Below are 13,614 nucleotides of genomic sequence, written 5' to 3' on the forward strand. Positions count from 1 at the left end.
GACAGCTAGCAGCAGGAAAAAATGGAGAGGGAAGCCCCAAGGAGCCCAGGGGCAGGGCTTTTCCGTGGCACATCCACAGACCCACTCTTGCTCCAGGTCAGGATGGAAAACGTCTCAGGCCACCCCTCAGTTCTCCAGCCACAGCACAATGTGGCCTTTGCAATAAACGGCTGGTCCTGCTTAGGATCACATCTCTAAGGCCATAACCCTTTGGGAGGTGACCACAGGGAAACGGGGGGCTCTTTGAAGGCAGGCACAGGTCCCATGCCCCACCTCAGCTCCAGGTCACTTTGCTGTTTCCTCTGAACACCCAGCTCTCTGTGCACTGTAAGGGAGCTGAGGCACCGCATCAGCAGACGTCTGACACCATGCAGCTCCACACTGTGGACTTTGCCCCGGCCCTAAGTCAGTGTCATCAAGATGCAAAATAACAGAAAGAAAGTCTGAGGCAGATGAACTAAAATGTTGACCTGTTTTATTTTTCCTCTCCTTATTTTTATTTTGTTGGTCTATTTCTTAAATTCATTTCTAAAACAAGCAGACCTTTTTTTTTTTGTTTGTTTCCATTTGCAAAGAATTTTTGAAAAAGAGTGAGAGACACAGACACACAAAGCCAAAAAGAAACAGAGGATCCAAGCAGAGAGGTATGTGTTATTGGACAAGTGTTTAATTTATGGAACTTGGCCCGCAGAACAAGAGTTTGAATTGTACTTCAATAAGTGGAGCTCTTAGAATAAATGTGGCTTGTAAAGTTGTTTTACAGTCTGCTTTGCAGAGCAGCCAACACCTCATGGAAACCTTTGAAAAACATTCTGTTTAGAAGCCACGGTGTTTATATTTCATATTTTCTCTATTTGTTTTCCCCTCTGGTTTTATAACTGAAACCATATGCAAGAAAACAGGATTTTTGCGTCTTAAAATATCTACCTGGTCTGACTACTATTATTATTAAAAAAACAGTGAGCGTTTTGAAAATTCTTTATACATTAGATGCTCAGTTCAAACATTAACATGTCCTTGTTTGATACCCCAGTCAGCTACGAATTTCCCAGGTGACCTCGGGATAATCACTTTGGTGAGATTCGTTGTCCCTCTCCCTCCATATACGCGGTGCAGCTGTGTGAGCTGTCTTTCCCATTGCAGACAGCGAATGCAGCGGTTTATAACATGATTTATCTGTACAGGATGGGAGGGGATGAACCATGCTCTAGATCCATATATTGACCAGCTCGTCCCCACTACAAAGGCAAGCTGCTCAGATGCAGACCCTTACATTGGAGATACCCATGGCTGGTCACTTAGGAGACCTGCGGTAAGGAAGTCAAGCCCTCCTTCTGCACTGTCACACCTATGTGTGCATAAGTACAGTCCCTACAGGAATGGTATCAGCACGCTGCCTACCCAAGATGCTAGGACAATCCTTCAGGTAAATTCTGTGCCTCCGTTGGGCAGGCTGGGAGATGCTGCTGCAACAGGAGGAAATGAAGAAGCAGTAAAGAAAAGTACTGCTTTATTAAATACACAGACCAAGAAAGGAAGATGCAGAAAGACTCCAAGACTATATCATAACAGCCAAGCATCTAAATCTGGATGTAACAGTCATATATAGTCCCATAAGTTAAACACTCCCGATTGCTAACTATTGCGTGGCAGTTGTGTTTGCACAGACATGACAGAACTGCTCTGGAAAGTGGCTTCATTCAATGCCTGTGATGGGAAACAAGCTTACCTGAGTGCTGTGTTTCTTTCGGGTCCGTTTGTTTGTTTGCTCTGTTTTGTTTATTTAAAGGGCTGTGTCTAAGTGTTTTGTACCTCTGTGACTGGGCTGCATTCAGCTTCCATGGCTGTTCTGAAATACCCTGCTCTGTTCATTCATTTCTGTGTCACTGATCCCTGGTAGGGCTCTGCTCGGTAAAGCCATTACGACTCAGCCAGGCATTCTGTCACCATCCCAAAGTTTTGCCCTCTAGCTGTACGCTATTTTTCTTTTCTATTTCTTTATGGTTTCTTCTGAGACCAACATGCTTTTACAAACTGCTTCTTTTCAAGGCCCTTGCAAAGCCATGTCCCGTGAAGTCAACACTTCTCTGATCACCTCTGTGCTTTCAGCCCTCCCTGCTCCCCTGCTGGCTCCTTTTAATTTCCACACCCCGGAGCCAGGTGACACCATGGGACTCCAGCTAGAAAGAACTGAAGTTTCTACCCTGCGAGATTACACAGCAAAGCTAGAAATCATGATGAGAAAAGATTTGCATCCTGAAAGCGAATGTGCTTACCCAGTACTTCTTTAAGCACCTCGAAATTTTAAAGCCAGGATTTTCATTGCAAGGAGGGAGGTTACAGCATGGGCTCACAAAACCAGGGAAGGAGGAAAGAGCAAATGCCCAGCTTTGGCTTCAGGTATCCTGAAGGTATCCACTCACACCTTGGTCATGCACCGTCCCAGTACTCACAGCCCCCTCGTACTGTTATTTGTTTGTGGGGCCGCCAGATCTCTGCAGGCTGTGTGAGGGTGCTACGCCATTAATGTTTTCTCCAGTAGCAAAAGCCAAAGAGAAACCCAGTGCTTTCTCTAGGAGCCTTAAAAATGCAAAGTGCTGTGCTATCATTACCTTGCACCCCAAAAGCATGCTGTAACAGCAGTCTCTTTGGGAATGATTGGGCACAGGAAGGTCCAGAGATGAGCCCCAAGCACTAGGCACTGCCCTGCAGCCTGACAAATGTTCCTACACGCAGGATAGCTCATTACCAGTGATGAATCAGTGTTTGCTGACAAAAGGCCCTTTTCTCAAGGAATTCCCCATCAGCCCTAGGTGTGCCATAAGTGATTCAGGCTCTCATTAGCCCTGATTAGCTAATTGTTCAAATGATTCCTCTATTATTCCTGGTGCCTGTACCACTGAGCACACGCCTGCCGACAGACAGGTGCTCACTGCAAAGAAATGTGTTTTTCCATGGTGACTGCTGCAGGGATTGCTGTGCCCATCCCAGGATCCCCTCCGGGATCTCCTCTAGCTGCTTGTAGCCCCTCGGGCTGCTCTGCTGCAAAGCCTTAAGGGTCACTGCTGTGCCAGTGCAGAGGATCTCAGCTTTCAGGATTTCAGGAGATTTCAGGATTTCATCCCCATATCTTTTTGGCACCACTCCCTTCCCCAGAAAATTGGTAATTCTTCAGCCACCTCCTCCAGTCGTGTCCCAGGTTGCCTCCCCAGCTGAGGTGGGTGAGCATGCTCCTTGCAAACAGAGATTTAATTCCCTCCTGATCCACAGGGCGACAGCAAACAGGAATCATGAGACCGTAACTTTTCTTAGCCCCACTGCTCGGGTGCCCTTCTCGATGCAGATTACAGGCCTGTTACAGATGGTTCAGTGATTTAAAGCACTAGCCTGGGACTCCAGATCCCTCTTCCATAAACTTTAAAGTTGACCTTGGCAAAAGCTCTTAGGCTGGAATTTCGCTCACCTAAAAATAGCCCTCAAAGCTCAGCAGCCAGGCTCCCTCCACAGCCAGCGGAAAGAGAGAGGCACCCCTTTATCCACAGCTAATATAGGCACATGACAAAAGCGACGTGAATTGCTCTCCCGAGGTACTAGCCTCTCTCTGTACCGATGGCAAAAGGCTCTCACGTGACTGCTTTGCACTTAACCTCTACTAGCTGAGCTATGTGAGAGAGGGCAGGAATTTTAAGACATATACAGGTCCCACATCGCAATTTCAGGGGGAACAGAGCAACGCAGTCCCGTAAATCCGGACTTTAGAAGCTCTGCAGGGACATTTCCCCTTTGTAAAACCCAACTGTATTTTTTGAGGTAAGGTTTAAAAAGAGCATGAGACATTCAGGTGCCAGGAAAACAGAAACTACTCAGTACTTATTCAATACCATATCCCTGCTGGTTACAGCTGCACTCTGTTGCTGGTCATGGATATTGTCCGCAGCAAAAGGGCCGCTAGCCTTGCTCTACCAATGCACCCCTGTGACTTGGCGATCCTAAGAGATGCTCCAGATACCTTTCTACAATCCTCCTCACCCTCAGGATCAAGCAAACAGTGCTGTCAGGCTCAGCTTTGACAGCTACAGGTAACTACACCGCCTGCCAGCGGGCCCAGCCCCAGCCGGTGCTGCTGCACGAAGGGCACTGCGAGGAGCCGTGTGCGGTAGGGACGAGCTGCCGGCAGAGAGAGCCAAAGCACAAGGCAGCAAGCGCTGCCTGACGCGTTTCCAGAGCTGCGTTTAGCATCCTGCTGCCAGGGGTGAAGGGAAAACGTCAAGGAATCTTCTTCCCAGGGCATCCAGAGCCACGGATCCTTTTCCCATCTCCCAGCGAAACAGCCGCCCCGCAGCCAGGCATCCCCTCCCAGCCTGCCCTCCCCACGCACCAGCCTGCCTGAGCTCCCAAAAAAACAGGCTCCCACCAGAAGGTGGTGCCCATATTCCACAAAACGCGGGGAAAGCTCTCGGTGAACCCCTCGAAACCCACACACAGAGCTCCGAAGGTGTCACCTGCAGTGTAACTCACTGGGGGCGCGGTGTATTTTCTCTTAAGGGTTTCTATCCAAACGGGCTTTTTAATGAGCAGAGTCCTGCAAATGTCATTTGGAGTTTAATAAAGACATAATTTTGCCTGGATGCTCACCGGCTAATTAAAGAGCCTACAGCCCAGAGCTTTGATGCTTGTCTTTGCACAGAGCCACACTGGATGCCAATTTCTGCGCAACACTTTGATGCTGCCCCGGTTTGCTCGCGGTGATCTATCAAAGGCAAATGTGGGATGGGGAGCATGGCAAGGCTGTATATCTGCTGCAATGTGTGATAGCTCCAACTCAAAACAGCAGGAGGGGCACAGGCGCTGTATTTTCTTGTCTCCTGCTGCCTGCTACCTCACTGGCAATTGGGGTTGCTTCCCTCCAGCAGGTCAGGCAGCACTGGCCAGCAGGCAGGCACCGCTCGGTTACATTTTGGGCATCATGTCCCCTGTCCAACATGTCACGTGTCAGTGGGGAATGTTGCAGGGGACCCATGCCATGTCCGCTTTGCCACCTCACAGCTCTGTGCCGCAGCTTCATGGGAGCACTGGGTCATTTCCTGGTCCTCCTCCCCAGGAGAAGACAACCACAGCAGATACCCGCTGTGCCAGGTGGCAGCTCCCGCTGCTCCCAGCACTGGTTCAGGCAGGTGTCCTCTCCATGCAACACCCCATCTTTGAAAAAAGGAAATCACCAAGGGGCTCTAACCTACAGCAGAAAGTTGCCGGAGTACAACCCAAGAGGTTTTCTAACACACAAACTTTGTGATTTACAGTCCCCTCTTTTCACCACCCAAAGGAGATGGAGCTCAGAGAAATCGTAGTGGCTGGGAGTCCTGGCGAGAGGAATTTGTACGCGGAGCAGAAGCCACGAACCCAGGACCTGCTGGGGAAGAATGGAAAGCAAATCCACCGAGTCTTCAAGTATCTCACAGGAGAAATGAAAGAATACGGAGAGTGGATGAAAAGTAAGCACGGGGATGTGTTTGGGGCTCTCTGAAGGAGCGAGCTGGAGCAGCTACGTCACCATCAGCACTCGCAGGGCTGGGGCACAGGGCAAGGGGCTATTTCTCCTTCTGAAGAGGCATGGCCCGAACTCACTGCCAACTTCTGGCCTTTTAGTCCAAATTGCTCTATTCTCATGAAAGGAATCTCACTGCATGCTCTTGCCATTACCGTGGCTGCACACAATTCAGCACAGGCAAGAAGATGTCTTTTACACTTAATCAATTATGTCATTAGCATCATGTTCCTGACAGCGGTGCCAAGAATCACACGTCAGGGCTGGGAGTTTGGTCTCGTTTGTAAGTGCTTTGGATCAGCAGCCATCTCCTTGGCCACGTGTGGGCTGGCAGTGGGGACTTGGCTCCTGCCTGTGCAGGCAAAGGCTCTTGTATAACCAGCCTTTGGGGAGCAGTAAGCACTGTGGGTGTTTTGTTCCGATAAAGTACAAAGCAAGTCCTGAACTCAAAAGGTTTACTGTCCGGGCAGGAACAATACACGAGCAGCTGGTCTGTGTTACCCAGAATTACTGGGGATTAGGGACTTTGAGAGGCTATGCAAGACTGTGGGTCCTCTGTCAGGGCGAGGTTCGTTAGCAGCACAACTCCTGCAAGGGGAGAGAATAAGAGATAGCTGTGTGCAGCCTGCTGGGCTGCGCGGTGGCCATCCTTGGTGGAGGAGGTAGGCTGAGATGCCTCCATGCAGGGGGCTCAGCACAGTCCCTAGCCACAGGGGTATGTTTCCTCTTTGTTTATTCCAGTAGCCCGTGCTTGGCAGACCGCTTTTATTACTCACTGTCCCGAAAAGCTTCCTGCCCCTGCGCACCGTAACCATATTTCAATACCGTTAACACTGGTGTCTAAAACCAAGAGCAGTGCTGATATATTTCATAGCACAACAGCAAACTTTATTAAGAATTCCCAAACAAGCCCAATCGCTTTTCTCTAAGGAGCTCATTCCCTCCTGGTTGTAACTGCCTGGCGCCCCATCAACACACTGCCCAAGGGATGCCTGTGGAGCCATCCCTTAAGTCACGCTCCAGCCTTTTGGGAGGGCTCTCCCAGGGATGCTGAAGAGATACAGGGTGGTACTCCGCCCTTCTGAGATCCCTTTTTTAAGCTACTCTCCTCAGAAAACAAGTCTTGAGACTCAAACATAAATACAGCAGAGAAGGGAAGTGGAAAAGGGGGTGAGAGGAAGTTGTTAGGAATAAGATTTTGCCCAGATTCAAGAAGTAGCCTGGCATTTTGCACTGTGCCTAATTAACAATGTAAACTGAGTGACTGAATTTACAAAGATGAAAAATGCATATGCACATTGTATGAACATCTTGTACATGCAAGCATGCCTTCTTTTTCTTATCTTCTCCTTACACCACGCTTATTAACACAAAGCAGCACAATACCATTTACACCTCTCCCTCAAACTTGGCAGTAAAAGCCTTCAGGTCAATTTGCAATAGGAAAGCCAGCAACAGAGCTCCTGCAGTGCTGCAAGACCCTTCTCTGCCCACGGAGATCCCTAGGAGCACCGTGCTGAGATATGCTCAGACAGCCACGCACAACCCACCTCCCCCTGCACTCACCTGAGGCACTTGAGCTCAGGGTCCATTCGCTCTGTCCAGGCTCAGTAGGCTTCTCTGAAGAGCAGTGGCCTTTGTGCTTTGGAAATGCCTCTTTTCTCTGAGAACAGTCTGAGCTACAGTAACTGTTGTCTTCATTCAGGTTCTTCACTTCCCAAAGTACTTTTATATATAATATTTTTAAACTTTGCGACTTTGATCCCATCTCCTGTATATAGTGTGCCTCCATATTCTGGATTGCCAACCCTCTCCCTAAAACAGCAGAAGTGTTTCTTTTTATATTTCCCTATTCCCACACAGATTGCTTTCAGTCTTTGCCTAAGTCCCTCTCTGTCTGAATTATACATAGAAAAGGGTCTATCTCCTTGTTACATTTATAGCAGAATCTTATGCAACCTACTGTGCAAGAAAGACTATTTTTTTGACCACCATAAATAAACCACTTTTTATGAATCCCTCCACGGACTTTATAGCAGTGCCCAGTCCACCCCTGTTAGCTTTTCAAGTGCCAGATGCAAAATATGCTCAGACAGCAATAAATCAGAGACCATTTTTACAGTCCTGTTGATACTTCGCCTCTGTTCTGTAGCCAGAAAGCAACTGTAGAGCTGAGTGTGCTTTGAAGAGGCCCTGCTGAAATGATGCCTTATCACCAGCAATTTCATTTGATCTCCTCCAGATAAGCCCCTGATGGTTCAGCTGGTGGACTGGATCTTGCGAGGCACCTCCCAGGTGATGTTTGTCAACAACCCCCTCAGCGGGCTGTTCATTTTAGTGGGGCTTTTCATCCAGAAGCCCTGGTGGATGCTCACGGGCTGTGCCGGATCAGTTGTGTCAACGTTAACAGCACTCACCCTCAGCCAGGACAGGTAGGTGGAACCTTGCAGCTGGGATGGTCATTATGGTGTCAGGAACCTGCCGACAGGTCACAGCCCCACGTTCAGGTGTATCAGAACCAGCAGACCAGCTTCCCTTGTGGGCGGCATGGAAGCAGTTAGGTGAGGACAGAGCTGTGGTCCAGGAGGAGCTGGCTTGCCCTGATAGCTGGCCATCTTTGTGATACAGGCAGTTGTCACCCGACACTACCAGTCACAAGTTTTCTCTCTCTCTCTGACGGCCATTAAGATTTGGCACCATCACAGCCACGTGGGTCATTTCCATCACACCGAGCCCTCTGGATCATCATGGTTCAACGGGTTCCAAACTGCCTCCTTTCTCTGCTCAACAATCCAGCATTTTTTCCATCCTCTCCCCACAGTCCTTTTTCCAGAAGGAGGGCATTTTTAAGTTGTATTTCACTGGGTCTCTGTGACAGGTCACCTTCTGCCTTGCAAATATTTCTTTCCATCACAGATCAGCCATTGCAGCAGGGCAGCACGGCTATAATGGGATCTTGGTGGGACTGCTCATGGCTCTCTACTCTGACAAAGGGGACTACTACTGGTGGCTTCTTCCTCCTGTGGCACTTACATCCATGGCCTGGTAAGCATCGCTTCTCCTAGGGACAATTCTCAGAGAATGAGGAATCCTGCTATGTGCATTTTAAACACACTGCAAGTCCCCTTTGCCCTGTCTCCTACATCAGTAGCTCCAGCCATGGCAGTGCTGGAAAGAGCATCCGTTGAGGCACAGAGCTTGTCAAACACCTTGGTAGAAGGCCAAGTGCACTGACAAAGCTAATCACAGCAGAAGGACAAAGCAACTCTACTTCAACACTCTGCAAATGGCCCTCATCAGCAGACCACTTTCAGGGCGGGTGTCATTGCGCTCAACACCCCAACTGTCCTTCCTTACCCAGGCACTGAACTGACCTGGAGCTCTCCCTCAGGCTGAACTCAATCTTCCCCATCTCAGATCCGCAACTAGTCATGAGCAAAATTAATTCCTCCAAGTAACTCCAAATGCCAGACAACGTCCTTTCAGGATTAAAGTTACCATTTCTAAATACAGACCTTAACAGCACTGCAGAATCTGTTTAACAGCTTTGACTGAAATTAATTCGAGAGTCACATTTTAGTCACTGCTAGTGATAAGATACAAATCATTATTGCATTTCACTGCTTTTAAAATCAGATTTTTCAATATTTTATTTCATTAGTCACTCTCAGCGAAGGTCACTTTGTGACACCCTCCCAAAACCCAGAACATGTTGCAAGAATGTTTAGTCTGTCTCGTCTGCCAGAATTCCCTGAGGCTTTTTATTCAAAATTTTCCTTATTCTTCTAGTTCATGGGACTTGAGGGGAGAGCTGAAACACTTTGAAATTAGACATTTCAGTGATTTTTTTCAACTGGTACTTTGTATTTCAGCTTTAGAAGTCAGCATTTCTTTAATTGTTTCTTTCTTCCTGACAAGATGTGTAACTGGCAGAAGCTTTGTATTTCAACACAGAAATTAGGACACTGTTTTCACTGAAGTGGTGTTTTTTTCTTTTCCACAGTGACAAGGAAATCTGTAACTGCTCTGGAAACCAAATTTGTCATAAAAGAATAGGCTTCATCTGAGAATATAAAATGAGAACAAAGCATTTTTCCACTGATAGTATCTACACAACAGGACACAAGATGTTGCTTTTGAAATGCCAAATACTTTGTTGGTTTTTTTTTTGGTGGTGGTGGTGGGTTTTTTTGTTTTGTTTTGTTTTTCCTTTGTGTGTGTGTGTGTTTTTATTTTGTTTTGGTTTTGTTTTTAATATTTCACATCTCTTAATGAAGATTTTCTATCCTGCCCGATCACCTCTCCTACTTTATTCCTCTTCCAGAACTGTCTTACCATTCTGGTATCCCCCAGACTATTTAAACACACAAAATGCAAATTATATAATTCCTTATTCGCTCTTGTCTACTCAAGACTGGAGCTTTTTTTCACCAACCAGATTTTTCCATGGCTGTTCCTGTGGTATTCCCCAAAATCTGCTCTTCTGTTTCTTGCTACATTTCTCTGCAGACGTAAAGGCCAGATCGCCTTCTTCCCTGCAGGCCTACATGCAGTTCTGGATGCATTTCTTCATCGGCTCCCTGAACCTGGTGTAACTAGCAGAGCACCCGTACACTATCCAACTTTCCTGAGAGGACAGCATGGTGTTTTTACCACCCATTGTTAAGCGAGGTGCAGATCATGGCTGCCTCCTCCAGCCGCTGGGGCCCAGATTGGTGCCTGGGATCCAAGGCCTCTGCCCAGGCTGGGGGATGTGGCTGCTGCTTTCCCCTTTGCAGGCCCAGCCGGTAGCAAACCTGGGCATGTACCCCAGGGACATACAAGGTTTTGCGAGTGAATTTAGCGCCAGCAGCCATCCCCAGGCACAGGTGCTGTGACCCATGGCCCTGCTCCAGCCCTCACGCCTCCCTCACGCCGGTCCCCCAGCAGGTGGTTTGGGAGCACACACCGAGGCTGGGAGGAGAAGACCCCACTCCTCCAGCAGCTGATGGAAGGACCCCACTGGCTTCCAGAGCTGGCACCGCAGCCTGGGGCCTACACCCCCGGCCTGGCTCCAGCAGCTGGCCCTAAATTCACTCACACACACAGAGGTCCCACCGTGTGGGACACACGCATGGGAGAGAGCGTGAATGCACAGAGAGAGAGTTGAGAAAAAGATTTAATGAAAAAATATAAGAGCACAGCACAAGCTGCAGTGACCAGGCACAGGGCTTGAGCAGACAAGCATACTGACTGCCCCATTTTATACACAACCAGCCCTTCCCTACCCTTTCTACCAACTCTCCTTTGATCCTCCTGCTCCTCTTCCCCTGCACCCCCCCCATGGCACCCAGTTTCTGCACCCTCCCAGTCTGGGTCCCTCTTATCAGCTGCAAAGTACACGTTGATCTTCCTGGAAGTGGATCTCTAGCCAACTTGTGTGACTGGGAGGTTTGTTTCTGGTAATTGTCTCCATTTTACTTTGTCGAGTCCATGTCTCAGCATTCGGATTATTGTTCCCTCTAATTTTTATTATTATCCCAATTTAGAAATCCTCAGTCAGACAACCTTGCTTGAATCAACATTCCCACATTCCATCTCTTTCTTTATCAATTTGTACAACTGTATCTGGTCAGTGTCTGTTTCCACTGATTGATCAGGACCTTTCTGAGTGGTTGTTCCCCTTCCCCTTCACCCCCCTTCACCCCCACCCCCCCATTTTTGTGTATCCCTTAGTCAGACATTTTTTTCCTTCAAGGAATAAACAGTCTCACACTACACATACCCTTACATCCAATAATTGGATGTGATAATTGCTGTAAAAAGACAAACAGAATTCTCTAACTTTTGATCTGATGCTGTCTAGAACATGAAACTACCCAATGTTTCTGAAATGCTTGTGTTTACGTGAGCTTATGACCAAAGTGATAGGATGTTTCACCACTCTATTATGAACAAGCTATACTTGTTTCTTTTCTTCTTTTGTACTCAGTCCAGTCCTGACCAGTGCTTTGGGATCCATCTTCAGTAAATGGGACCTTCCTGTTTTCACTCTGCCCTTCAATATTGCAGTGACTTTGTACTTGGCAGCCACAGGACACTACAACCTCTTCTTCCCTACAACCCTCATCAAGCCTGTAGCATCAGTGCCCAATATTACGTGGACTGCAATCAATGTGCCTCTGGTAAGTTTCGTCCCAACTAGTTTATGATATTTCATTAAAAATGTGCACGTGAAGACATTCAGCTCTGGATAACAATTTTGAATAGGTCAGAATGGGCATATGATATGTACAGCCTGTAGTAATTCACATATAAATGTCTTGGCTCAGTTCATTTCATATAAGACAGTGCCCTAAAAGCCCCAGGGACAGTCCTGGCTGATCCAGCAGAAAGGCTGATCAAGGCTGAGGGAAGAGAGATCCTGAACTTCTCACTCCACCTAAAGTTAGACTGCCCTAGAACATGGCTCGAGTACTATTGATAGAGAAGTACATCTGGATATGCAATCCCACTGTCCAGATGTGGTTAAAGGGCTATCAGCAGGACAGTCAATGACAATATCAAAAGAGGGAAGAAACATCATGATATCAAAGGGACAGAAACTCATTTACAACCAGTCCCCACAGGCCAGATCTAGCACTGGAAAAGGTCTTGTTACATTCACCCTCACAAAGAAACATGAAGATAACTGGTATATTTCATATAATATATAATAAATCAACCCCACCACAGTACTACTGTCTAGGAAGGTTACAGTTTCTCTTTCACTAAGGGCACCCCCAACAAAACAACATGAACAAAGACACAGAGACCATATTACCATCCCAGAAGAAGCAAAAGTCCATCTTGAACTTGAGGAAGTTCAGACCAAACAGTGAACTAATTCTGCACTGAAGGACAAAATACTCACATTTACCCAGCAGGCTCACTCAGAGCCAGGATCGCTTCCTTTCCTTTCTAAACATTAGCTTGGACGAAATAATTGTTGTGTCCTCAGAGTTAGAATAACATGCCCTTTTCTGCTGGCTGCTGCAGCTCTTGCAATCCATCCCAGTCGGTGTTGGGCAAGTGTATGGCTGTGAAAACCCCTGGACTGGAGGTATCTTCCTTGTTGCACTACTTATCTCCTCCCCACTTATTTGCTTGCATGCTGCAATTGGATCTGCAGTGGGGATGTTTGCAGGTAAGAAATATTTACCAAAGTCATTTTTGTAACTAGAGTACCTTGACCCAAGCTGTCAGGAGATTCTGTCCAGACTTAACAGATGAATAGGCTTAGATATACTTGGGAATACACTCCCATCCTTGAAAGTCTCTCTAAATTCCAAAGGTCTTACTGAAGGTCACTCAACATGGTGAAGGCAAGAACAAAAGCATATTTTCTTTAAGCTCTGAATTTGGTAATAGATTTTGTAACTCAGTTGGGTATTTGTTCCACCTTGATGAATCCCATGGAGATAATGATATTTAAAAAAAAAAAAAAAAAAAGCTAAAGAAATAATTTCATTGATCTCTTGCCACCAGAAGTGTGCTAAATTACAACCACAAGCAAAGATCTGCCTCAGAGCTAACCAATCAATGAGAACAAACAGACTTTTCTACTACGGAGTTCATTCTATCCTGCTGCAGATTTGTAAAAGCAGCTCAATGAATGCTGCCCAAAATAGCCTGTCTCTGGGAAACAGTCTTAAGTTAAGACAGACAAGATCAATGCCATTTATCAGAGCAATTTTAATTAAAAAAAAATATGATGAAATAACTGTGGTCTGAGGCAAATACCTTTAAAAAAGGTGCAGACATGCAACATTAAGTTCTGATTTCTGCTCTGAAGAGATTTATACAAGATGTGATCTGCCTTGTATTTGTGTTTTTAAACAAAACTATCCACAATTTGTACAGTTAAGAGCACTTGGAAAATTTTGTACAGATGACATTTAATCTAGAAGAGAAAGGTCAGGGGAAAGTCTGTGGGAATAATTGTGGTGAAAAGGAACAGAAGACGAATGAGGACATTATAGCAGGAAATGTCTTGATCTTAAAAATAAGGTGGCCTGTGTACTATGCATTGTGCTATCCCTTTTATTGGT

At 46.8% G+C, this 13,614-nt stretch overlaps 1 protein-coding gene across 1 annotated transcript in view; it reads left to right on the forward strand.

Annotated features, from left to right (window-relative positions):
• LOC310889562 (urea transporter 2-like) overlaps nucleotides 1-13,614 on the forward strand; it is a 321,801-nt gene that overhangs the window by 278,197 nt on the left and 29,990 nt on the right. Inside the window, exons 4-8 of the mRNA XM_083817147.1 lie at nucleotides 5,301-5,492; nucleotides 7,788-7,977; nucleotides 8,462-8,590; nucleotides 11,517-11,709; nucleotides 12,563-12,710. Of these exons, the coding sequence (XP_083673273.1) occupies nucleotides 5,327-5,492; nucleotides 7,788-7,977; nucleotides 8,462-8,590; nucleotides 11,517-11,709; nucleotides 12,563-12,710 (826 nt within the window). The 5' untranslated portion in view covers nucleotides 5,301-5,326. The remainder of the gene's footprint in view (nucleotides 1-5,300; nucleotides 5,493-7,787; nucleotides 7,978-8,461; nucleotides 8,591-11,516; nucleotides 11,710-12,562; nucleotides 12,711-13,614) is intronic.

Source organism: Anser anser, assembly GCF_964211835.1.
Source record: "Anser anser genome assembly, chromosome: Z".
NCBI lineage: Eukaryota > Metazoa > Chordata > Aves > Anseriformes > Anatidae > Anser > Anser anser.